Here is a 19136-nt window from a genome sequence, read left to right as displayed (position 1 = left end):
AGGACCCATGAACGAGCAGAAAAGGCCTATAACACCCGTAGCAAACCGGTGGAATTTTCCGTTGGACAAGTTGTCTATCAAAAAAACTACCGGCAGAGTAACAAAGCTGAGGGATACAATGCCAAACTTGGCCCGAATCGAATTCGCTGTGTTGTACTCCAGCGTAAGGGCAAGGCGTTATACTAGCTGGGAAATGTCGGTGGGAAGAGTGTTGGCGTATTCCATGCCAAAGACCTCTATATCGCTTGATGGGTGGAGCCGACCCGAAGGAATAAGCAGAAAATTGGGCGCTGTAAAAGTTTGATCCGTCAGCGGCTCAACTATGAGGAGCGCCTCAAAGGATTACTACAGGGACAACAACAGGACCTTGAGCAAGCCCGGTCAACATTGCTTAAGCGACAGACCCAAGAGATGGAGCTGCTGGTTTGGTTGCACAAGGCAATCCTGAAGTTGGCGAGGACCAGTCCGGAGCGGGCTTTGCAGGCCAGAAGGGACCTGCTGGTAATTTTGTAAATTATAACAAACAAAAAAAAAAGGAAAAAAAAAAATTGAGAAATAATAAATAATAAAAATATAAATAAAAGCATTTGTGATCTCTGGGGGGGGGGGGGGGAAATATAGTAGGCAAAACCTCGAGCGACACTGCGATGGTAATCCAATCGCAGAGGTGGGAAATTTTGCTTGGCCACAGCACCTTATGCTCGTACACGGCAATACGATATATTTTTGTCTTTTCCTTGTCTTTGCTGACTACAGCGCATATTTTCTTTTTACAGGTATTAATTTTTGTTGTAACTTTTGCTTTTTTTTCAGGTATGTATGTATATGTATGCATGTTTCTGTCCAGCGACGGAAAGTTTTTTCAGATAACCTCTATGCACAATAGTCCCCATAAAAAAAAAAACCAACCAAATAAATACAAATTAATAGTTTGATAATAGCCCGGTTAGAGCAGTCGGATGAACATGAGACTCTTGGTGCAGGAGTGGGTCGAAGCCACACGTTTAAGGGCGTTTTATACAGAGAAAAAAAAAAAAAAAACCAATTCTCTGGTCGTACGAAGATTCCTTTTGCGAAGTCATTCCATGCGTGTCCGTATCGATCACTTCGAGCCGAAGCCACCACCGCCTCCGCGGCCGCCACCTCCACGACCGCCGAAGCCACCACCGCCTCCACGGCCGCCACCTCCACGACCACCGCCGCCTCGGCCTCCTCGCTGGTTGTTGTCAAAGCCTCCGAAGCTCTTGCGATCGCCAATCTTCTTGAAGCCGCCTCCATCACCGCCGCCCTCGCCGTCGTTTTTGTTGGTCTCCCAAGTGCTGCGATCCGGACGTCCAGAGAATCCAGAGCCTCCCCTGCCGCCGCGTCCGTTGTTGTGCTTCTTGAAGCCGTTGTCCTGAAAGAGAGAAACGCCAAAGAGCGCGAACCACAAATTAGCAAAGATTTGAAATGCATGTTCGAAATGGATCCGGAAAGTGCCACAACTGATTTGAGTTTTCTACGCGGCGCATCTCGCTAATTTGTGTGTCCGCCTCTTTTCGGCGTCCCAGGAAACCCCACCCCCATCCTAGCCTGTTCTCTAGCCCGCCCCCAAAACACACACACACCCACATGCGCGACTCAAATCCATTGCGGCACTCACCTTAGCCTCGAAGGACATGTCCTGGACCCGGGAGTCCACCAGCACATCCTCGGTGCGAACCCGTCGAAAGGGTGACCGTCGGCCACTTCCCCCTCCGCTATTGTTTGACTGATTGTTTCGGTTAAAGGTGTTGTTGGGTGTGGAGGTGAAATCATTCTTCTGCGAATGGCAAACGAGTAAAGTATCAAGTGTCTGGACAGGACTCGGACAATAGGTTTGAATGGGTTTGATGATATTTTTTAAAAGTTACACTTGCGGAAAAAATAATAGATAAAATAAATAATAACACAGGCCGACAAAATGTGACATGGGTCGGTGTCCAGGCCTGCCACCATTTTATTTCGATAAATGAGGCTTTTCTAAGCATAAGTTGCCACTACGCCTATAGTCCATCAGCTCTGGTATTTGCGGTATCTTTAATTTATATGTATGTATGCATGTTTCTGTCCAGCGACGGAAAGTTTTTTCAGATAACCTCTATGCACAATAGTCCCCATAAAAAAAAAACCAACCAAATAAATACAAATTAATAGTTTGATAATAGCCCGGTTAGAGCAGTCGGATGAACATGAGACTCTTGGTGCAGGAGTGGGTCGAAGCCACACGTTTAAGGGCGTTTTATACAGAGAAAAAAAAAAAACCAATTCTCTGGTCGTACGAAGATTCCTTTTGCGAAGTCATTCCATGCGTGTCCGTATCGATCACTTCGAGCCTGTTACGTACGCCCTCTCCTTCAATTTATTTGATGGAGAACAATGCACTTAGAAAAACCACAACTAATCTCAAGGCAAAGGGAGAGGGGCAATCGACAGATTGACTCACCGAAAACAAGCAAAGGAATGTGCAACTTGACGATCTTTTGCATGGCATACGGTCAGAACAACGACCGCGATCGACCTACTGGTAACCATACACCGGCAGCAGGCAAAGTGCATCAGTCGGGCGTTGACGCTGCATGTAGGGGAAATCATAGGTGGGAACACCTAAATAACCCAAATATCACGGGAGCCGAGAAAAAGCTCTATACTGGTATAAAAGACCGTAGCCGGATAGAGAAGGTAGACAGAGTTCACTACACTATATTCCAGAAGTCGCCAATGACGACAGCCCAGACCAGGAATCCTGAAGATACTCCTGTGCCCGTCGATGCACCACAACTCTCCTTGGAAGAAGTCAATAAAAGCCAGCAAAACATATCCCGAAGGAAGTCCTGTCAGTGACTGAATAAATCAGCGTCCTCGAAGGAAGTCCTGCTCGCCATTTATGAACCACAACCATCATTTGAAGGGAGTTTTGTTTTTGATCCCCGCAGACATATCCTGGGAGAAATCTTTCTGCCCACGATTTCAATAAGTGAAGTCTTGCTACAGCATAGCTTCTAAGGACCAGCATCTATTTGCGATCCATCAACCAGCAAAGAATTCACCATGGGTGGAACCAATTCCAGAGCGGACCACAGTACGGCCAATGTGATCAACACCGTCAAAATAATCGATCACAAGGACGACATTCAGGATGTGAACCATAATCTAAAAATCGTCATCGGTATATTTGTTTTCGTGGCCATCCTGAAGGTAGTCAAGATGTACAAGCGATCTGTACACGGTCGCCGGGACCAGAAGCACGCCCTCGAACAGGCGATATGCCGAGTCTAATTAAAGCAAACAATAAAACAATAAACAGTGCAAAGAAGCCAAAACAATAAATGCATTAATTGCAAACAATAGTGCACCGAAACAAAAATAAAAAAAAAACAAATTGTGAACTCAGGCATTTATGAATGCAAGTGCAACAACAGCGATACAAAGTGAAGTGAGCAAGACATCGGAGACGCCGCTGCCCGCAACCCAACTCATCGGAAGAGACGTGTGCCGCCGTGGGATATACCGACATATCTACATAAACATACATACCTACATTTATATATATATATATATATACAATAAGTGATTGTGTTTAAGAACGAGACTTTTTTTTTGTTGTGTGTTTCAACGATAGTGTTTGCACGTATATATATAATAAAATGTTTGCACCATAAGTTTAATATAAAAAAAAAAAACTTTATTTAATTTAATTTTAAACTGGTTACAATATTTTTTTATTTGGAAGAACACCGACTGTCTTTAGACAAGTCTCAAACTGAACTCGCTTCTTAACTTAAACTTCTTTGATGATCATACCTCGGTTCTGAGCTTTAGAGCTTTCTATGAGTGGAGTTAGCTTTAATTGAGTGAGTTTTAAAATTGCCCTTTGGATTGTTGATTGATAATGCACCGGCGAGTCAATCCGATTGTTTAGTCTAAATCTTTTGGGGATTCTTTCTCATGGTAATTTTCCATTGAGGGTCCGAAAGTGTGGGAACGAACTGATAACGTAATTTGATTCGTTCTGGATGTTTAGTCTAAAGCCTGGGTGCATTTGCAATTAGATATTAGCTGGTGGCGAACTAAGGTTATCTGAAGGGTGAATTCTGGGATGGTGTATGTGTGTGTAAGTGTGTGGGCGTATGGACATGTGCATAAAGTTATGTGGAACTATGGATATGTCACTCCCCCATTCTTTGAATTTGGCCTGTCCTCAGGTGGATAGTGTTGGGTATAACATTACATTTTCTTCTATGTTAATTTGCCTTGGTAGATCATTTACAATTTCTGTACTCTTTTGTGTATCTTCCTTTGGTTTTACATATTTTACAATAAGTTTTCTTGGTATGCTCTTAAATTTATACAATAAGTACAATAAAATGCTTATAATAATGATTACAAAAGTTGTTAAAGTGATTATTTGGAATACATTATAATATCATCTTGGTCTAATGTTCCGAATAGGTATTTATATACTGATCCTACAATGTTGAATAAACCTCTCTTACTGCGTTTTGCTAATGTAATTCCGTTAATTTCTCTTTTAAGTTTTTCTACTAGATATCGGATTTGTATTACGTCATTAAATTCAGCAGCTTCTTTCAAAAGACTTTCAAAAGTTTGTTCAGTTTTTGTTATGTTTACACTTAGGTAATGGTATTCATAATTAATCGGGATATCTATTGATCCTGTTTTAAATACAAGATATCCATTTTGGGACTTAATGGGATTTATTTCAATGCTCTGCCCGATTGTTAGTTGAATTAAAGTTGTTAGTATTATGGAGAAGGTCATTGTTTTCATTAAGTTGTTGTTGTTGGGTCCGTTCATTTTCTTCTGCTTGCCTGGAATTATCATCGTATTTACTTTTATTAATTTTCTTTTTCTTTTTAAATTTCGATTTATAATGAATAATCTTTCTTCCCCTATTTGTTTCCTCAAAGTGTTTTTCGTCAATTTTTCTCAAGGTTCCTGTCTTTTTAAATGGATTTGTAGTTTTGGACTTTACTAAAGGTGCTTGTCTATATTTTGTGTCTATTTCGTAATCATGACGTTTTTCATTAAGCTTTTCAATTCTATTTATTTTCTTTTCTTGTGTATCGTAATCAGGGGTTCCTGCATACATAAATATGTTGGCTGGTATTTGATTTGTAGCATTATGTTTTGTTTTATGATTATAAATATACAGAATTAATTCAAATTTGGTATACCTGTTTTCAATATCCGGTTCACTTCCTATGATTCTCAGCTTCTCATTTACCATTTTATGAAATCTTTCTACGTCCGATATACCGTTTTTACTTGTTGTTACTTGAATTTGTACTCCTTCTGAGTTTAACCAATTGTGTAAAGCTACACACATAAATGCTGAATCCTTATCTGCTTTGATTTCTTGTGGTTTTCCCATTTCGTTAAATACTTTCATGATAGCTCTTTTAGCTTCTAACCAATCCCTACTTGTGACTTCTACTAAAGTAGCAAATTTTGAATAAACGTCGATACATGATAAAAATTGTTGGTTACCCACCATATAAAAATCCATGACAAATTTCTCTCTTATATTTTGAATTTCTGGTGTAAGTTCGAATGTCAATTTGGTATTTCTATGTTCCGTTTTAGCAATGTTGCAAATTTCACATTCATTTATTATATTCTGAATTAATTTTTGATAATCAGGGAAGTAATATTTTTCTCTAAACCATTTAGTAGTTTTTTCGATTCCTGGATGTAAGAGGTCTTTGTGTCGTTTCAATATTTTTTCTTTAAAGTCTGCGTATGTCAGTATGTCTTCGAGTCTTGCCGTACATCTTACTAATTTCGTCAAATGACTTGCATTTATAATTTCCACATAAGCTTTTTGGAATATAAGAAAATCTGAATCGTTATGGAAATATATTGCGCTCTTCTTGGTACATAGGTATTCTTTAATTATCTCTTTTGCTAAAGTTTCCGTCATTTCTTTATAAATAATTTGAATTTTTAATTTGTGGAAATAATGCGTTACTTCTGTTTTGTCTTCATCTCCTTTAATTACTTCAATTTGTCGGGAAAAATAATTAAATGGTCTCTCGGTTATAGAAATATAATTCTGGTTATCTTCTTGCGCACTGTGTGCTGTTGCGTTTACACTACTGGCTGTCTCTTCTAATACATTTTCCTCAATATCATCTGTAAACATATTTTCTTCTATTTTGGTCCTGGATAAAGCGTCGGCAACATAATTTTCTTTACCTGGCAAATATTTAATCTGATAATCAAATTCGTTTAATTTTATTTTCCACCGTTGTAGTTTCATATTTGGTTCTTTTATATTATTTAGCCAAACTAAGGGTTTATGGTCGCTTAATATTTCAAATGACCTACCGAATAAATATGATCTAAAATATTTGGTAGCCCATACGATTGCTAAAAGTTCCTTTTCAATAGTCGCGTAATTTATTTCGTGCTCGTTAAGAGTTCTGCTAGCATAACAGATTGGTTTGTGATTTTGTGACAGTACTGCTCCTATAGCAATATTACTTGCGTCTGTTGTTAGAGAAAATGGTTTATTAAAGTCAGGATAAATTAAAATTGGGTCTGAAGTAATTAAAACTTTCATTTTTTCAAATGCTTCTATGTAAGGTTTGTCTTTAGTATTGATGGTGGCGCCTTTCTTTAATTTCACTGTCATTGGCTTTACGATATGTGCAAAGTCTGGTATGAATTTTCGATAAAATCCACACAATCCTAGAAATGATTTAATTTCTTTTGGAGATTTTGGTATTGGAAAATTTATAATGGCACTTATCTTTTGTGGATTTGGTTTAATACCTGTAGTAGTTACTACGTGACCTAAAAATTCTGTTTCCTTTTTCATGAATTCACATTTGTCTAGTTGTAATTTTAAATTTGCATCACGTAATTTTTGAAATACCTTTTTCAATGATAAAATGTGTTCTTCCAATGAAGTGGAAAAAATTATAATATCATCTAGATATACCAAACAATCTGTATAGATTAAATCTTCTAATAAATTGTTCATACATCTTTGGAAAGTGGCGGGGGCGTTTTTAAGACCAAATGGCATTCGTGTGTATTCGTAATGACCGTGTTTTGTTGAGAATGCTGTTTTAGCTATTGATTCTGGTTCCATTTGAATTTGATGGAATCCTTTAGCTAAATCAATGGTAGTGAAATATTGAAATATTCCCAATTTGTCTAATATTTCATCCATTCTGGGTATCGGAAATTTATCATTGATAGTGATCTCATTTAAATTTCTGTAATCCACTACTAATCTAAACTTCATTTTGCCTGATGCATCGCTCTTTTTTGGAACTATCCAAATGGGTGAACAATAGGGAGATTTTGATTTACGAATTATTCCCTGTTCAATCATTTCATTTATTTGTTTGTTAACTTCTTCATCAAAGGTTTGAGGGTATTTATATGGCTTCCTATATACTGGGTCTTCATGTTTTGTTTGTATTGAATGTTTAATAGTACTTGTAAAAGTCAAATTCTCACCTTCCTTGTACTGTATGTCATTGTATTCAAATAAAACCTTCTTTAAATTTTCTTTTTCTTCCTCATTCAAATGTTCTAATCTGTATTCATTGCATTCTTTTAATTCATTATTAATGGCAAAATTAAATGATTGGTCCTTTGATAAGGGCGGATTAAGGCATTCTAATGCGGTCTTATCCTCTTCAATCTCCTTTTTAACCGATGGTGGACTAAGGCATTTTACTGCGGTCTTGTCCTTTCCTACATCATTCTCACCATATTTTATATAAAGTAATGTATCTCCTAACTTCACTGTTTCTTCTTCGTAATTTATTTTTGCTTTACTTTCTTTCAAATAATCTCTACCTATTAAAATGTCATAATTTTCAGAAAATTTATGTAAATAAAATTTTTGTTTAACTGGACAGATTTTACATGGATCCAATGTAATACTTTTATTTAGTTCCATTGACCCATTTATTGTGAATACTTTTAATTTTTCATCTTGTTCCTCATTATTTCCAAAATTCTGCGTCATTATATTGATAGATGACCCTGTATCTATCATAGCTCTAAGAAGTTTTCCTTTAATCATTACTCTGACATATGGGCAACACTTTCTGTATCCGAGGCAGTTTGCTGAAAATTTACGTCCATTCTATTCTGTGCACTGTCACTCTCTCTTTGTCTTTTAACAGGTGTATTCGGAGAATTATTGGAAGTTGATGCTTGGAAATTTAAGGGGTTTTGGGCCCTACCTTGATCTAAGTTCCTCCTACACTCTTGATAATTTCCCTGATTTTGGGGGGGAATTTGATTTCTATTTGTTGAACTTTGAGAAGTTGTTGAATTTGAATTATTATTATTATTTCTTGGATAACTATAGGAGTGGGAATTGTTCCTTTGATAATAATAATTTTGATGTGTATTTCCCGAATTCCTTCGACTATCGTTGCGCCTGGGTTTATAATTATCAAAAGGGTCTGCGTCCCAGTGACCTAGAATCATTGCTGCTTCTTTTAGATTGGCAACTGTTGTTATATCTTTTTTGGACAAGGAAGTATACAATCTATCAGGAAGTTTTCTTTCGATACAATCCCTAATTGTTTTTTTCAAGGAACTTGTGTAAATTAGCTTGTCTGTTGGATCTGATTCTAATTCTAACTTATTGTGTACGTTTGATGATCTGGATTTTAGTTCGTTTACGAACTTACTGATGCTTCCTTGGTATGGGGTGTCACGAACGTGCTGTATGATGTCCTCGTATGGCCTGTGATCCTTGAAAGCTTTAATTAGGGCCACTTTTGCTGTTCCCCATGTGTTTGACTTTTCTTCCTCGATGACTGCTTGCGCGGAATCGACGATGGTCCTCTCAATGGCTCCATAGATGATGTGGTTTTGGCGAACATCTTGAGTAGGGTAAAGTTGCAGTAAGTACTCTACTCTGGCAATATAGCGACTTAATTCCGATGGGTTGCCGTCGAAATAAGGTAGCTCTTTGATTTGTCCGATAAGCTGATTCAGATGCAGCTCAGACAACTGCGGTAGCACTGGTGGATTTGCCATGTTTAATTTTTTATATTTTGTTTTCAATATTGACACTTTTTAAATTTCAAGCGCGTATTGACCGAATTGGATTTTTATTTTAGTTTCTGCGTGCGAAAATTACACATAGATTCTTTAGCGGATCTCGATATTTGTCGTTTTGTATATTCACGGATTTTTCGCTGATCAGGACAAACTAGTCGTATAGTAATATCCTTTAGTTGATCAGTACCGATGACTTTTAAAATGACTTCAAGATCCTACCGACTGCGCCAATAAAATGTTTGCACCATAAGTTTAATATAAAAAAAAAAAACTTTATTTAATTTAATTTTAAACTGGTTACAATATTTTTTTATTTGGAAGAACACCGACTGTCTTTAGACAAGTCTCAAACTGAACTCGCTTCTTAACTTAAACTTCTTTGATGATCATACCTCGGTTCTGAGCTTTAGAGCTTTCTATGAGTGGAGTTAGCTTTAATTGAGTGAGTTTTAAAATTGCCCTTTGGATTGTTGATTGATAATGCACCGGCGACTCAATCCGATTGTTTAGTCTAAATCTTTTGGGGATTCTTTCTCATGGTAATTTTCCATTGAGGGTCCGAAAGTGTGGGAACGAACTGATAACGTAATTTGATTCGTTCTGGATGTTTAGTCTAAAGCCTGGGTGCATTTGCAATTAGATATTAGCTGGTGGCGAACTAAGGTTATCTGAAGGGTGAATTCTGGGATGGTGTATGTGTGTGTAAGTGTGTGGGCGTATGGACATGTGCATAAAGTTATGTGGAACTATGGATATGTCACTATATATATGTTTCTAATTTTTTCAAAAAGCCCAGGATCCAACGCGTCGAGATCTCATCGCCCAGGACCAGTAAAGGGGTAAGTTTGTCGGAACACGGTTCCTTTATCAACCATATATATATATATATATATATAATAAAATGTTTGCACCATAAGTTTAATATAAAAAAAAACTTTATTTAATTTTAATTTTAAACTGGTTACAATATTTTTTTATTTGGAAGAACACCGACTGTCTTTAGACAAGTCTCAAACTGAACTCGCTTCTTAACTTAAACTTCTTTGATGATCATACCTCGGTTCTGAGCTTTAGAGCTTTCTATGAGTGGAGTTAGCTTTAATTGAGTGAGTTTTAAAATTGCCCTTTGGATTGTTGATTGATAATGCACCGGCGACTCAATCCAATTGTTTAGTCTAAATCTTTTGGGGATTCTTTCTCATGGTAATTTTCCATTGAGGGTCCGAAAGTGTGGGAACGAACTGATAACGTAATTTGATTCGTTCTGGATGTTTAGTCTAAAGCCTGGGTGCATTTGCAATTAGATATTAGCTGGTGGCGAACTAAGGTTATCTGAAGGGTGAATTCTGGGATGGTGTATGTGTGTGTAAGTGTGTGGGCGTATGGACATGTGCATAAAGTTATGTGGAACTATGGATATGTCACTCCCCCATTCTTTGAATTTGGCCTGTCCTCAGGTGGATAGTGTTGGGTATAACATTACATTTTCTTCTATGTTAATTTGCCTTGGTAGATCATTTACAATTTCTGTACTCTTTTGTGTATCTACCTTTGGTTTTACATATTTTACAATAAGTTTTCTTGGTATGCTCTTAAATTTATACAATAAGTACAATAAAATGCTTATAATAATGATTACAAATGTTGTTAAAGTGATTATTTGGAATACATTATAATATTTTGTGTGTGATTCTATTATTTCTTTCGTTTGAATATAAGATAATGGTTCTAATTTTGTCACATTGTTATTTACGTAAACGCTCTGTGTGTAATCTAACATTGTATTTGAAAGGGTGAATTCATCTAATTGTACTGAACAATTAAGGATTTTAACGAGGTTACTTCCAACTATAGAAATTTCTTTATTAATGCAATTTTGATTTAATAATGTTTTAGGAATATTCCATGTCAATAAAATATTTGGTTCAACATAATTAATTTGGAAATTTTTATGTTTTGGTATACTTGCATTCAGTATTTTCTTGTTTAATTATTCCATTTATACATTCGTCAAATACAATTTTTCCTGTTTCTTTGTTAAATACTTTATTTTCGTATAAGAAATATTTGTCGAATATATTTTCTGTTAAAATATTATTGTTTTCATCGGGATATGGAATAATTTCAAAAACGGGCGATTTAACTACCTCTGAAGGAATATGGGAAATGATCAAAATTTCATTTGTGTCTGTTTTAAGCCAAGTGGAAGTTTTGATTTTCAACAATTTCTCAGGGTTCACATTTTTTAAATAATCATGTTTTAATAATTTTGGATTGAATAAACCTAATCTTGTCAGTTGCATCCCTAATTCGATATCTTCCACGTATTCTGTAAAGTGTTGTAAATTAAATATTAAAACGCTGGCTTGTTGTTCCCTTTCTCCGTCTGCCTTTAATTTATTAATTACTTCAATTCCATTATTTATGACATCGATAACCATATTTAGATCTGTGTTCTGAACACTAGTATCTACTAAATTATTAATTTTTTCTTCCATCTCATCTTTATCATCTTGGTCTAATGTTCCGAATAGGTATTTATATACTGATCCTATAATATTGAATAAACCTCTCTTACTGCGTTTTGCTAATGTAATTCCGTTGATTTCTCTTTTAAGTTTTTCTACTAGATATCGGATTTGTATTACGTCATTAAATTCATCAGCTTCTTTCAAAGACTTTCAAAAGTTTTTTCAGTTTTTGTTATGTTTACACTTAGATAATGATATTCATAATTAATCGGGATATCTATTGATCCTGTTTTAAATACAAGATATCCATTTTGAGCCTTAATGGGGTTTATTTCAATGCTCTGCCCGATTGTTAATTGAATTAAAGTTGTTAGTATTATGGAGAAGGTCATTGTTTTCATTAAGTTGTTGTTCATTTTCTTCTGCTTGCCTGGAATTATCATCGTATTTACTTTTATTAATTTTCTTTTTCTTTTTAAATTTCGATTTATAATGAATAATCTTTCTTCCCCTATTTGTTTCCTCAAAGTGTTTTTCGTCAATTTTTCTCAAGGTTCCTGCATACATAAATATGTTGGCTGGTATTTGATTTGTAGCATTATGTTTTGTTTTATGATTATAAATATACAGGATTAATTCAAATTTGGTATACCTGTTTTCAATATCCGGTTCACTTCCTATGATTCTCAGCTTCTCATTTACCATTTTATGAAATCTTTCTACGTCCGATATACCGTTTTTACTTGTTGTTACTTGAATTTGTACTCCTTCTGAGTTTAACCAATTGTGTAAAGCTACACACATAAATGCTGAATCCTTATCTGCTTTGATTTCTTGTGGTTTTCCCATTTCGTTAAATACTTTCATGATAGCTCTTTTAGCTTCTAACCAATCCCTACTTGTGACTTCTACTAAAGTAGCAAATTTTGAATAAACGTCGATACATGATAAAAATTGTTGGTTACCCACCATATAAAAATTCATGACAAATTTCTCTCTTATATTTTGAATTTCTGGTGTAAGTTCGAATGTCAATTTGGTATTTCTATGTTCCGTTTTAGCAATGTTGCAAATTTCACATTCATTTATTATATTCTGATTAATTTTTGATAATCAGGGAAGTAATATTTTTCTCTAAACCATTTAGTAGTTTTTTCGATTCCTGGATGTAAGAGGTCTTTGTGTCGTTTCAATATTTTTTCTTTAAAGTCTGCGTATGTTAGTATGTCTTCGAGTCTTGCCGTACATCTTACTAATTTCGTCAAATGACTTGCATTTATAATTTCCACATAAGCTTTTTGGAATATAAGAAAATCTGAATCGTTATGGAAATATATTGCGCTCTTCTTGGTACATAGGTATTCTTTAATTATCTCTTTTGCTAAAGTTTCCGTCATTTCTTTATAAATAATTTGAATTTTTAATTTGTGGAAATAATGCGTTACTTCTGTTTTGTCTTCATCTCCTTTAATTACTTCAATTTGTCGGGAAAAATAATTAAATGGTCTCTCGGTTATAGAAATATAATTCTGGCTATCTTCTTGCGCACTGTGTACTGTTGCGTTTACACTACTGGCTGTCTCTTCTAATACATTTTCCTCAATATCATCTGTAAACATATTTTCTTCTATTTTGGTCCTGGATAAAGCGTCGGCAACATAATTTTCTTTACCTGGCAAATATTTAATCTGATAATCAAATTCGTTTAATTTTATTTTCCACCGTTGTAGTTTCATATTTGGTTCTTTTATATTATTTAGCCAAACTAAGGGTTTATGGTCGCTTAATATTTCAAATGACCTACCGAATAAATATGATCTAAAATATTTGGTAGCCCATACGATTGCTAAAAGTTCCTTTTCAATAGTCGCGTAATTTATTTCGTGCTCGTTAAGAGTTCTGCTAGCATAACAGCTATATTACTTGCGTCCGTTGTTAGAGAAACTGGTTTATTAAAGTCAGGATAAATTAAAATTGGGTCTGAAGTAATTAAAACTTTCATTTTTTCAAATGCTTCTATGTAAGGTTTGTCTTTAGTATTGATGGTGGCGCCTTTCTTTAATTTCACTGTCATTGGCTTTACGATATGTGCAAAGTCTGGTATGAATTTTCGATAAAATCCACACAATCCTAGAAATGATTTAATTTCTCTTGGAGATTTTGGTATTGGAAAATTTATAATGGCACTTATCTTTTGTGGATTTGGTTTAATACCTGTAGTAGTTACTACGTGACCTAAAAATTCTGTTTCCTTTTTCATGAATTCACATTTGTCTAGTTGTAATTTTAAATTTGCATCACGTAATTTTTGAAATACCTTTTTCAATGATAAAATGTGTTCTTCCAATGAAGTGGAAAAAATTATAATATCATCTAGATATACCAAACAATCTGTATAGATTAAATCTTCTAATAAATTGTTCATACATCTTTGGAAAGTGGCGGGGGCGTTTTTAAGACCAAATGGCATTCGTGTGTATTCGTAATGACCGTGTTTTGTTGAGAATGCTGTTTTAGCTATTGTTTCTGGTTCCATTTGAATTTGATGGAATCCTTTAGCTAAATCAATGGTAGTGAAATATTGACATCTTCCCAATTTGTCTAATATTTCATCCATTCTGGGTATCGGAAATTTATCATTGATAGTGATCTCATTTAAATTTCTGTAATCCACTACTAATCTAAACTTCATTTTGCCTGATGCATCGCTCTTTTTTGGAACTATCCAAATGGGTGAACAATAGGGAGATTTTGATTTACGAATTATTCCCTGTTCAATCATTTCATTTATTTGTTTGTTAACTTCTTCATCAAAGGTTTGAGGGTATTTATATGGCTTCCTATATACTGGGTCTTCATGTTTTGTTTGTATTGAATGTTGTAACGAACTGATTATTTAAGTCTGCTCGCTACAAGATTCGTGCGGCTAGCTCAGTATAGTTGTGTGTTCGTCCCACCAAATTTATATAAACGTGACCGCCCAGTAGATCAGTGAGAAAGCACAGAATTCACGGGTTCTTAGTGGGTTTATTGCGGGGTGATAGTACAGTGATCTTGATATGGACACTCGTGGCCGTCGATGATTCCTGGTCGCCTTGATGACTTGGTGCTCTCCTCGTTGACGGAGTGCTCCGGTTCTGTAGCTCCCTCGACGATCTCTGCAGCTCCCTAAAGATCCCTGAGGCTCCCTGAAGATGCTTGGCGTTGCTCGTCTCGGCTGTGTACAATCGACCCCTACGCGTAGCGTCTTAAACTCGCCAAGAGTTCAGCTGCGCGGGTTTAGGGAAGCGTCACCGTTCTCAGACTAGGGTGAACAGAGGTCGCGATCTCCAGGAGTGTCTCCTCTCGATGCACCACCGTCTGTCCCTTGCTCTGTCCCGGATGGTCCCACTAGAGTTCCACTCAGATCGCGCTGGCAGTCCAAGTTACGCAAGGATGCTGCCGAGCCCTTTACTTCGCTTCTACGCCTAGTGCAAACGAACGTTCCGCCCTAGCTTCACCCTTTGGCTTATCGTCCTTGACGTTTCCGCGTAGGTTGGTCTGTCGTGGTGTGTGGCTGCTTGGCTTGACGTAGCGTGGCTTCTGGTACTCGGGGTCTTGGTCGTACGCCGATCCGGGACTACACGACTCAACCGTAGGGCTGTTATGGAGTTCTCCACTTGAGGCCACAGACGCTCGACCGATCTCCCTTCTGGCTCGTTTCACTCGGGGTTCCGACACACGCCGCTCCGGGACTACACAACTCAAACCGCAGGGCTCTTCTGGAGTGCTCCACTCGAGACCACAGACGATTGACCGATCTCCCTTCTGTCCGATAGGATAGGATCTTCCCAAGCTCACGATTTCTTGTCGCAGGCTTTCACCACTCAGGACCTGTTCGACGCTCCAAGCTAGCTGCGAGGATTTCGTTGAGACAGGAATGAAAGCGGATCGCCTTGACCTAGCCGTGTGACGCCCTCCGGACCTCAGCTACCTGTGTCTCAATTCGGAGATTCCTGGTGATCCAATCCCGAACGTCTCGACGTAGCGATCTCGATCCTTGTAGGTTCCCACGGCGTTGCTTCCGGCGACTCGACTTTCGCTGCTCACTGACTGTTCACTGTACTGGCTGACTTGTTCACGTGGATTATCTGGACTGATCTTGATAGATTGACTCTTCGTGATCGACTGATCCTGCTGCCAGCGCCCGGCGGCTTTATATAGGGCCTCCGGGTACCGTTATTTCCCCTTTGCGCTCTGTCCGCGGCAACTCTCCACTCTGGGTCCAAAGTCCGTGGTTCCCGTTTGACCCACTTGTCCTTCACGCATGGCCTCCGCTTTTATTTCTGCGTGTTGCTGCCGTCCCGCTGCATTCAATGGTGCATGTGGCACGCTTGTGTGTTGCTCCGTTGCGGAGATGTGGCCTTTGTCCATCGTCCACTGCAGAGTCCAAAGTCCGGTGTAGTTCCGTTATTTCCTTCTGCGCTCTGCCCGCGGCAACTCTCCAACGCAGATCCGAAGTCCAAGGTTCCTGATTGACTCCTTTGCCCATCGCCCACAGCCTTTAGCTGTTGTTCTGCCTGTTGCCGTCGTCCCGCTGCTTTCAATGGTGCATGTGGCACGCCTGTGTGCCGCCTGGTTGCCGAGATGTGGCACTTGACCTCCTAGTCCGAAGTCCACGGCAGAGTCCAAAGTCCGGCGCCTGTTCCGTTAATCCCTTTTGCACCCGGCGCTCTCGCTCTGCCGGAGAAGTCTCCACTTTCTCTCTCTCTCTGCACCCTTGTTCTCCCGACTCTCACTCTCCAAACTCTCTCTTCACCTTGAAGTCTCCACTCTCTCTTCACCTTGAAGTCTCCACTCTCTCTTCGCCGCGCCGCTACTACGCTAATTCGCCGTAACTGGTATGCGGCCGGCGATCCGTTATTGTTGTTGCTGCCCTTTGTGGGGAGTTATTCAACTCCTCACATTCCCCCCTTACTTCGGGAAGTTTTAAAGAAACCTCGTTCCTACTCTCCGGCGTTTCCTCGTGTATCCTAGCCATTGAGTCCTTGCCCTGCTTCTGCTGCTTCCCTCGGCGCTCCCTCGTTGCTCCATCGTTGCTCCATCGTTGCTCCCTCGACGCTTCCTCGACGCTTTCAACTCCGAGAGTTTCTACGGCGCAAGTCGGCATCTCTGCAGCAATTTTGAAACTCCCGCGCCGATCCTCCCTCTGGTCCCACTGGGCATCGATAACCATCGGCTATCGATATGCCAGCGGGCACGTAGTTTGAATTTCCCGCGACGATCTCCGATCTGGTTCCGCTCGGAACCGATATTCATGATCTATCGATATCATCCGCTATCGATATCGCAGGTGTAGCGTTGCCACCTGATCGCAGCGATATTCACCATGATATTTCCATTTAGCTTGTGCCCATCGATCGCACTATCGTCCAGTGCTAATCGACCGCCTTATCGAGGCGCCCCCGTCCCTAGTTCATGGTGATTCGGCATTTTCTCGGTAAGTTTCTTTAACCTTCTTTTGTTTCCTTTCTCTCTCATCCTTCTATCTCCTTTCTAGCACTCCTTCGCCCTCTATCTGCCCTTGGCTAGTGCCCCAGTGGCTCTGGGTTTTGTGCTGGCAACATTGCCCCAACACTGGCATTTCAAACGAGGCAACAGGTGAGTATTGGGGTGTTTGTTTTCAAGTTCCACCAGCAAATTTTCATTCCCTTTTTTTCAGATGTGTTGTCGACATGTATGCCCCATTTTCTTCACCCCCCTGTTTTCAGCCGCTTCACCCCCGATCTACGCCGTTTCGTGTTTCGTTGGGATCATTTATTTAAGGCCGCTGTTCTTCAAACACCCTCAGGCCCGCGAGCCCCATCCTCACTCGGAACCCGCGCCCGTCCAACCTTACGCGCACGCTGCGCCTTCCGCCCAGGATGCGGGCCTCCTTCACCGCTTGTACGTCTGCGATCCCTTCGGGCCACTCGTCCTTCTCGATCTCGCGCCACCGCTGACCCTCGGGTGCCGACGTCTGCCGCATCAGTTTCGGCCTCTCCGACGACCTCCGGCGCGGAATGTTGCCGCTTCCACGGTGGCCGCTGACCGGCCAGCGGTTCCGGCCACACCCATGGGCCCCTCTCCAGCGGCTCGTCCTTTCTCGTCGCGTTGTCTGCGGCTGCTCCTGAGTGCGGTGGCGCGGGTGTCGCTGGCCCGGTGCTCGGCGTCGGTGGCTTCCAGGAATCCGGTGTTGCGGGTGCCGGCGTCGTCGATCCCGGGTTCTGCGTCGCCGTTGCCTCGGGTCTGCCTCGGACCCTCGGATCCCTTGGGCTCACCCGCGGTTCCACCTCCTCCCAGATCTGTGGTTCTTCCCCCGCAGTCGCGTCCTCCGCGGGTCCCTCCGGCCATGTCCAGGTGATCGTCTGCTGCCGCCACCGCACACCGTCGATCACAAACGCGCGCGCACTGTGGCTCACGTGCGCCGCCGGGATGTCCGTGCGGACATGGTGCTCCCCGGGATTCGACCGTGGCGGCTCGGGTTGTGGCGGCGGCAGCGTCTCGGGCTGCTGCGGCTTTGGCGACTCGACTTGCGGCGGCGGCATCTCGGGCTGTTGCGGCTTCGGCGCCTCGACTTGTGTCGACGGCATCTCGGGCTATTGCGTCAGCTCGAAGCGCGGCGTGGGTGGCCGTGCGGGCCTCCACCTGGGTGACCCCTCGTACCGCGGCGTCGGCGGCACTTCGGACATCCACCGCGGCGGCGATGGTGCCCATTCTACTGCCACTTCGGGCGGCTGGACGCAGGGCTCGGGCATGTACCGCGGCGTGGGCGGGTACCCCGGGTTTTCCCATAGCTGCCGCTCCTCCTCCTCGGCCTCTTCCAGTCGCGCCTGCCATTCTGGCGACTCCTCCATCTGTTTCCGCCGCTGTTCCTCGCTCCTGCGCCGCTCCTCGCTCCTGCGCCGCTCCTCGCTCCTGCGCCGCTCCTCGCTCCTGCGCCACTCCTCGCACCGTCGACGGTTCTCCCATGTCGCCGCGATGATGATGTCGGCATAGTCGCTGGGTTTCGGCCGATCCTGAGGCTGCGTGGGTCCTCGCTCGTCCGGCGCTGTTGGGGCCTCGGATGGTTCTTCGTTGGCCATCTCGGCCTGGTCCCCGACCGGCGGCTGGTCCTGGGGTGGCTCCTTGCTAGCCCACTCCACCTCGGCATTGCCTGTCGGGATCTGGCCGTTGCTGCGGTCAACCGCCCTCCGGATCCGCCATCTTCTTTGTTTGCCCGGCTCGTCATCTACCACCTGGACGTCGCTGTCCGAGCTTAAGACAGGCTCCGGAACACCTCTCTTCGGGATCCGCCGCGGGACTCGGATGAGCCGGGATGTCGACCGTCCTCGCCCCGGGCTGGATCCTTCGGCTGGTTGTTGGCTCTCCATGGTCCTGCGGGCTTCGCTGCGGGTGATGCGGGTGCTCATGTTGCTGGTGTTTTTTCGATTGACTATCTGGAGCCGGGCTCTCTTTAACGATGCCTCGGTTTCGCGACTTTCCTTTTGTTAGATACCGCTATTTCCTTCGCCTTCCTTATTCATGTCCGGACATTACGGTACAGTTTCTTGTGCCGTCTTCCCC

At 41.1% G+C, this 19136-nt stretch overlaps 2 protein-coding genes across 2 annotated transcripts; both read right to left on the bottom strand.

Moving 5' to 3' along the window:
- Positions 1–1102: 1102 nt before the first annotated feature.
- Positions 1103–2001, bottom strand: LOC123002919 (rRNA 2'-O-methyltransferase fibrillarin-like). Its single transcript, XM_044393661.2, has 2 exons — positions 1643–2001; positions 1103–1396 (listed from the first exon to the last, which is right to left on the bottom strand). The coding sequence occupies exons 1-2, from the start codon at positions 1658–1660 to the stop codon at positions 1103–1105; spliced, it is 312 nt and encodes a 103-aa protein (XP_044249596.1). The 5' UTR covers positions 1661–2001.
- A 15367-nt stretch (positions 2002–17368) lies between these two features.
- On the bottom strand, positions 17369–18163 carry LOC123002918 (uncharacterized). The gene has a single exon (XM_044393660.2). The coding sequence runs from the start codon at positions 18161–18163 to the stop codon at positions 17369–17371; it is 795 nt and encodes a 264-aa protein (XP_044249595.2).
- Positions 18164–19136: the final 973 nt, after the last annotated feature.

The sequence above is a fragment of the Drosophila takahashii genome, chromosome 2L (assembly GCF_030179915.1).
Source record: "Drosophila takahashii strain IR98-3 E-12201 chromosome 2L, DtakHiC1v2, whole genome shotgun sequence".
NCBI lineage: Eukaryota > Metazoa > Arthropoda > Insecta > Diptera > Drosophilidae > Drosophila > Drosophila takahashii.
This window is presented reverse-complemented; position numbering and strand designations above follow the sequence as displayed.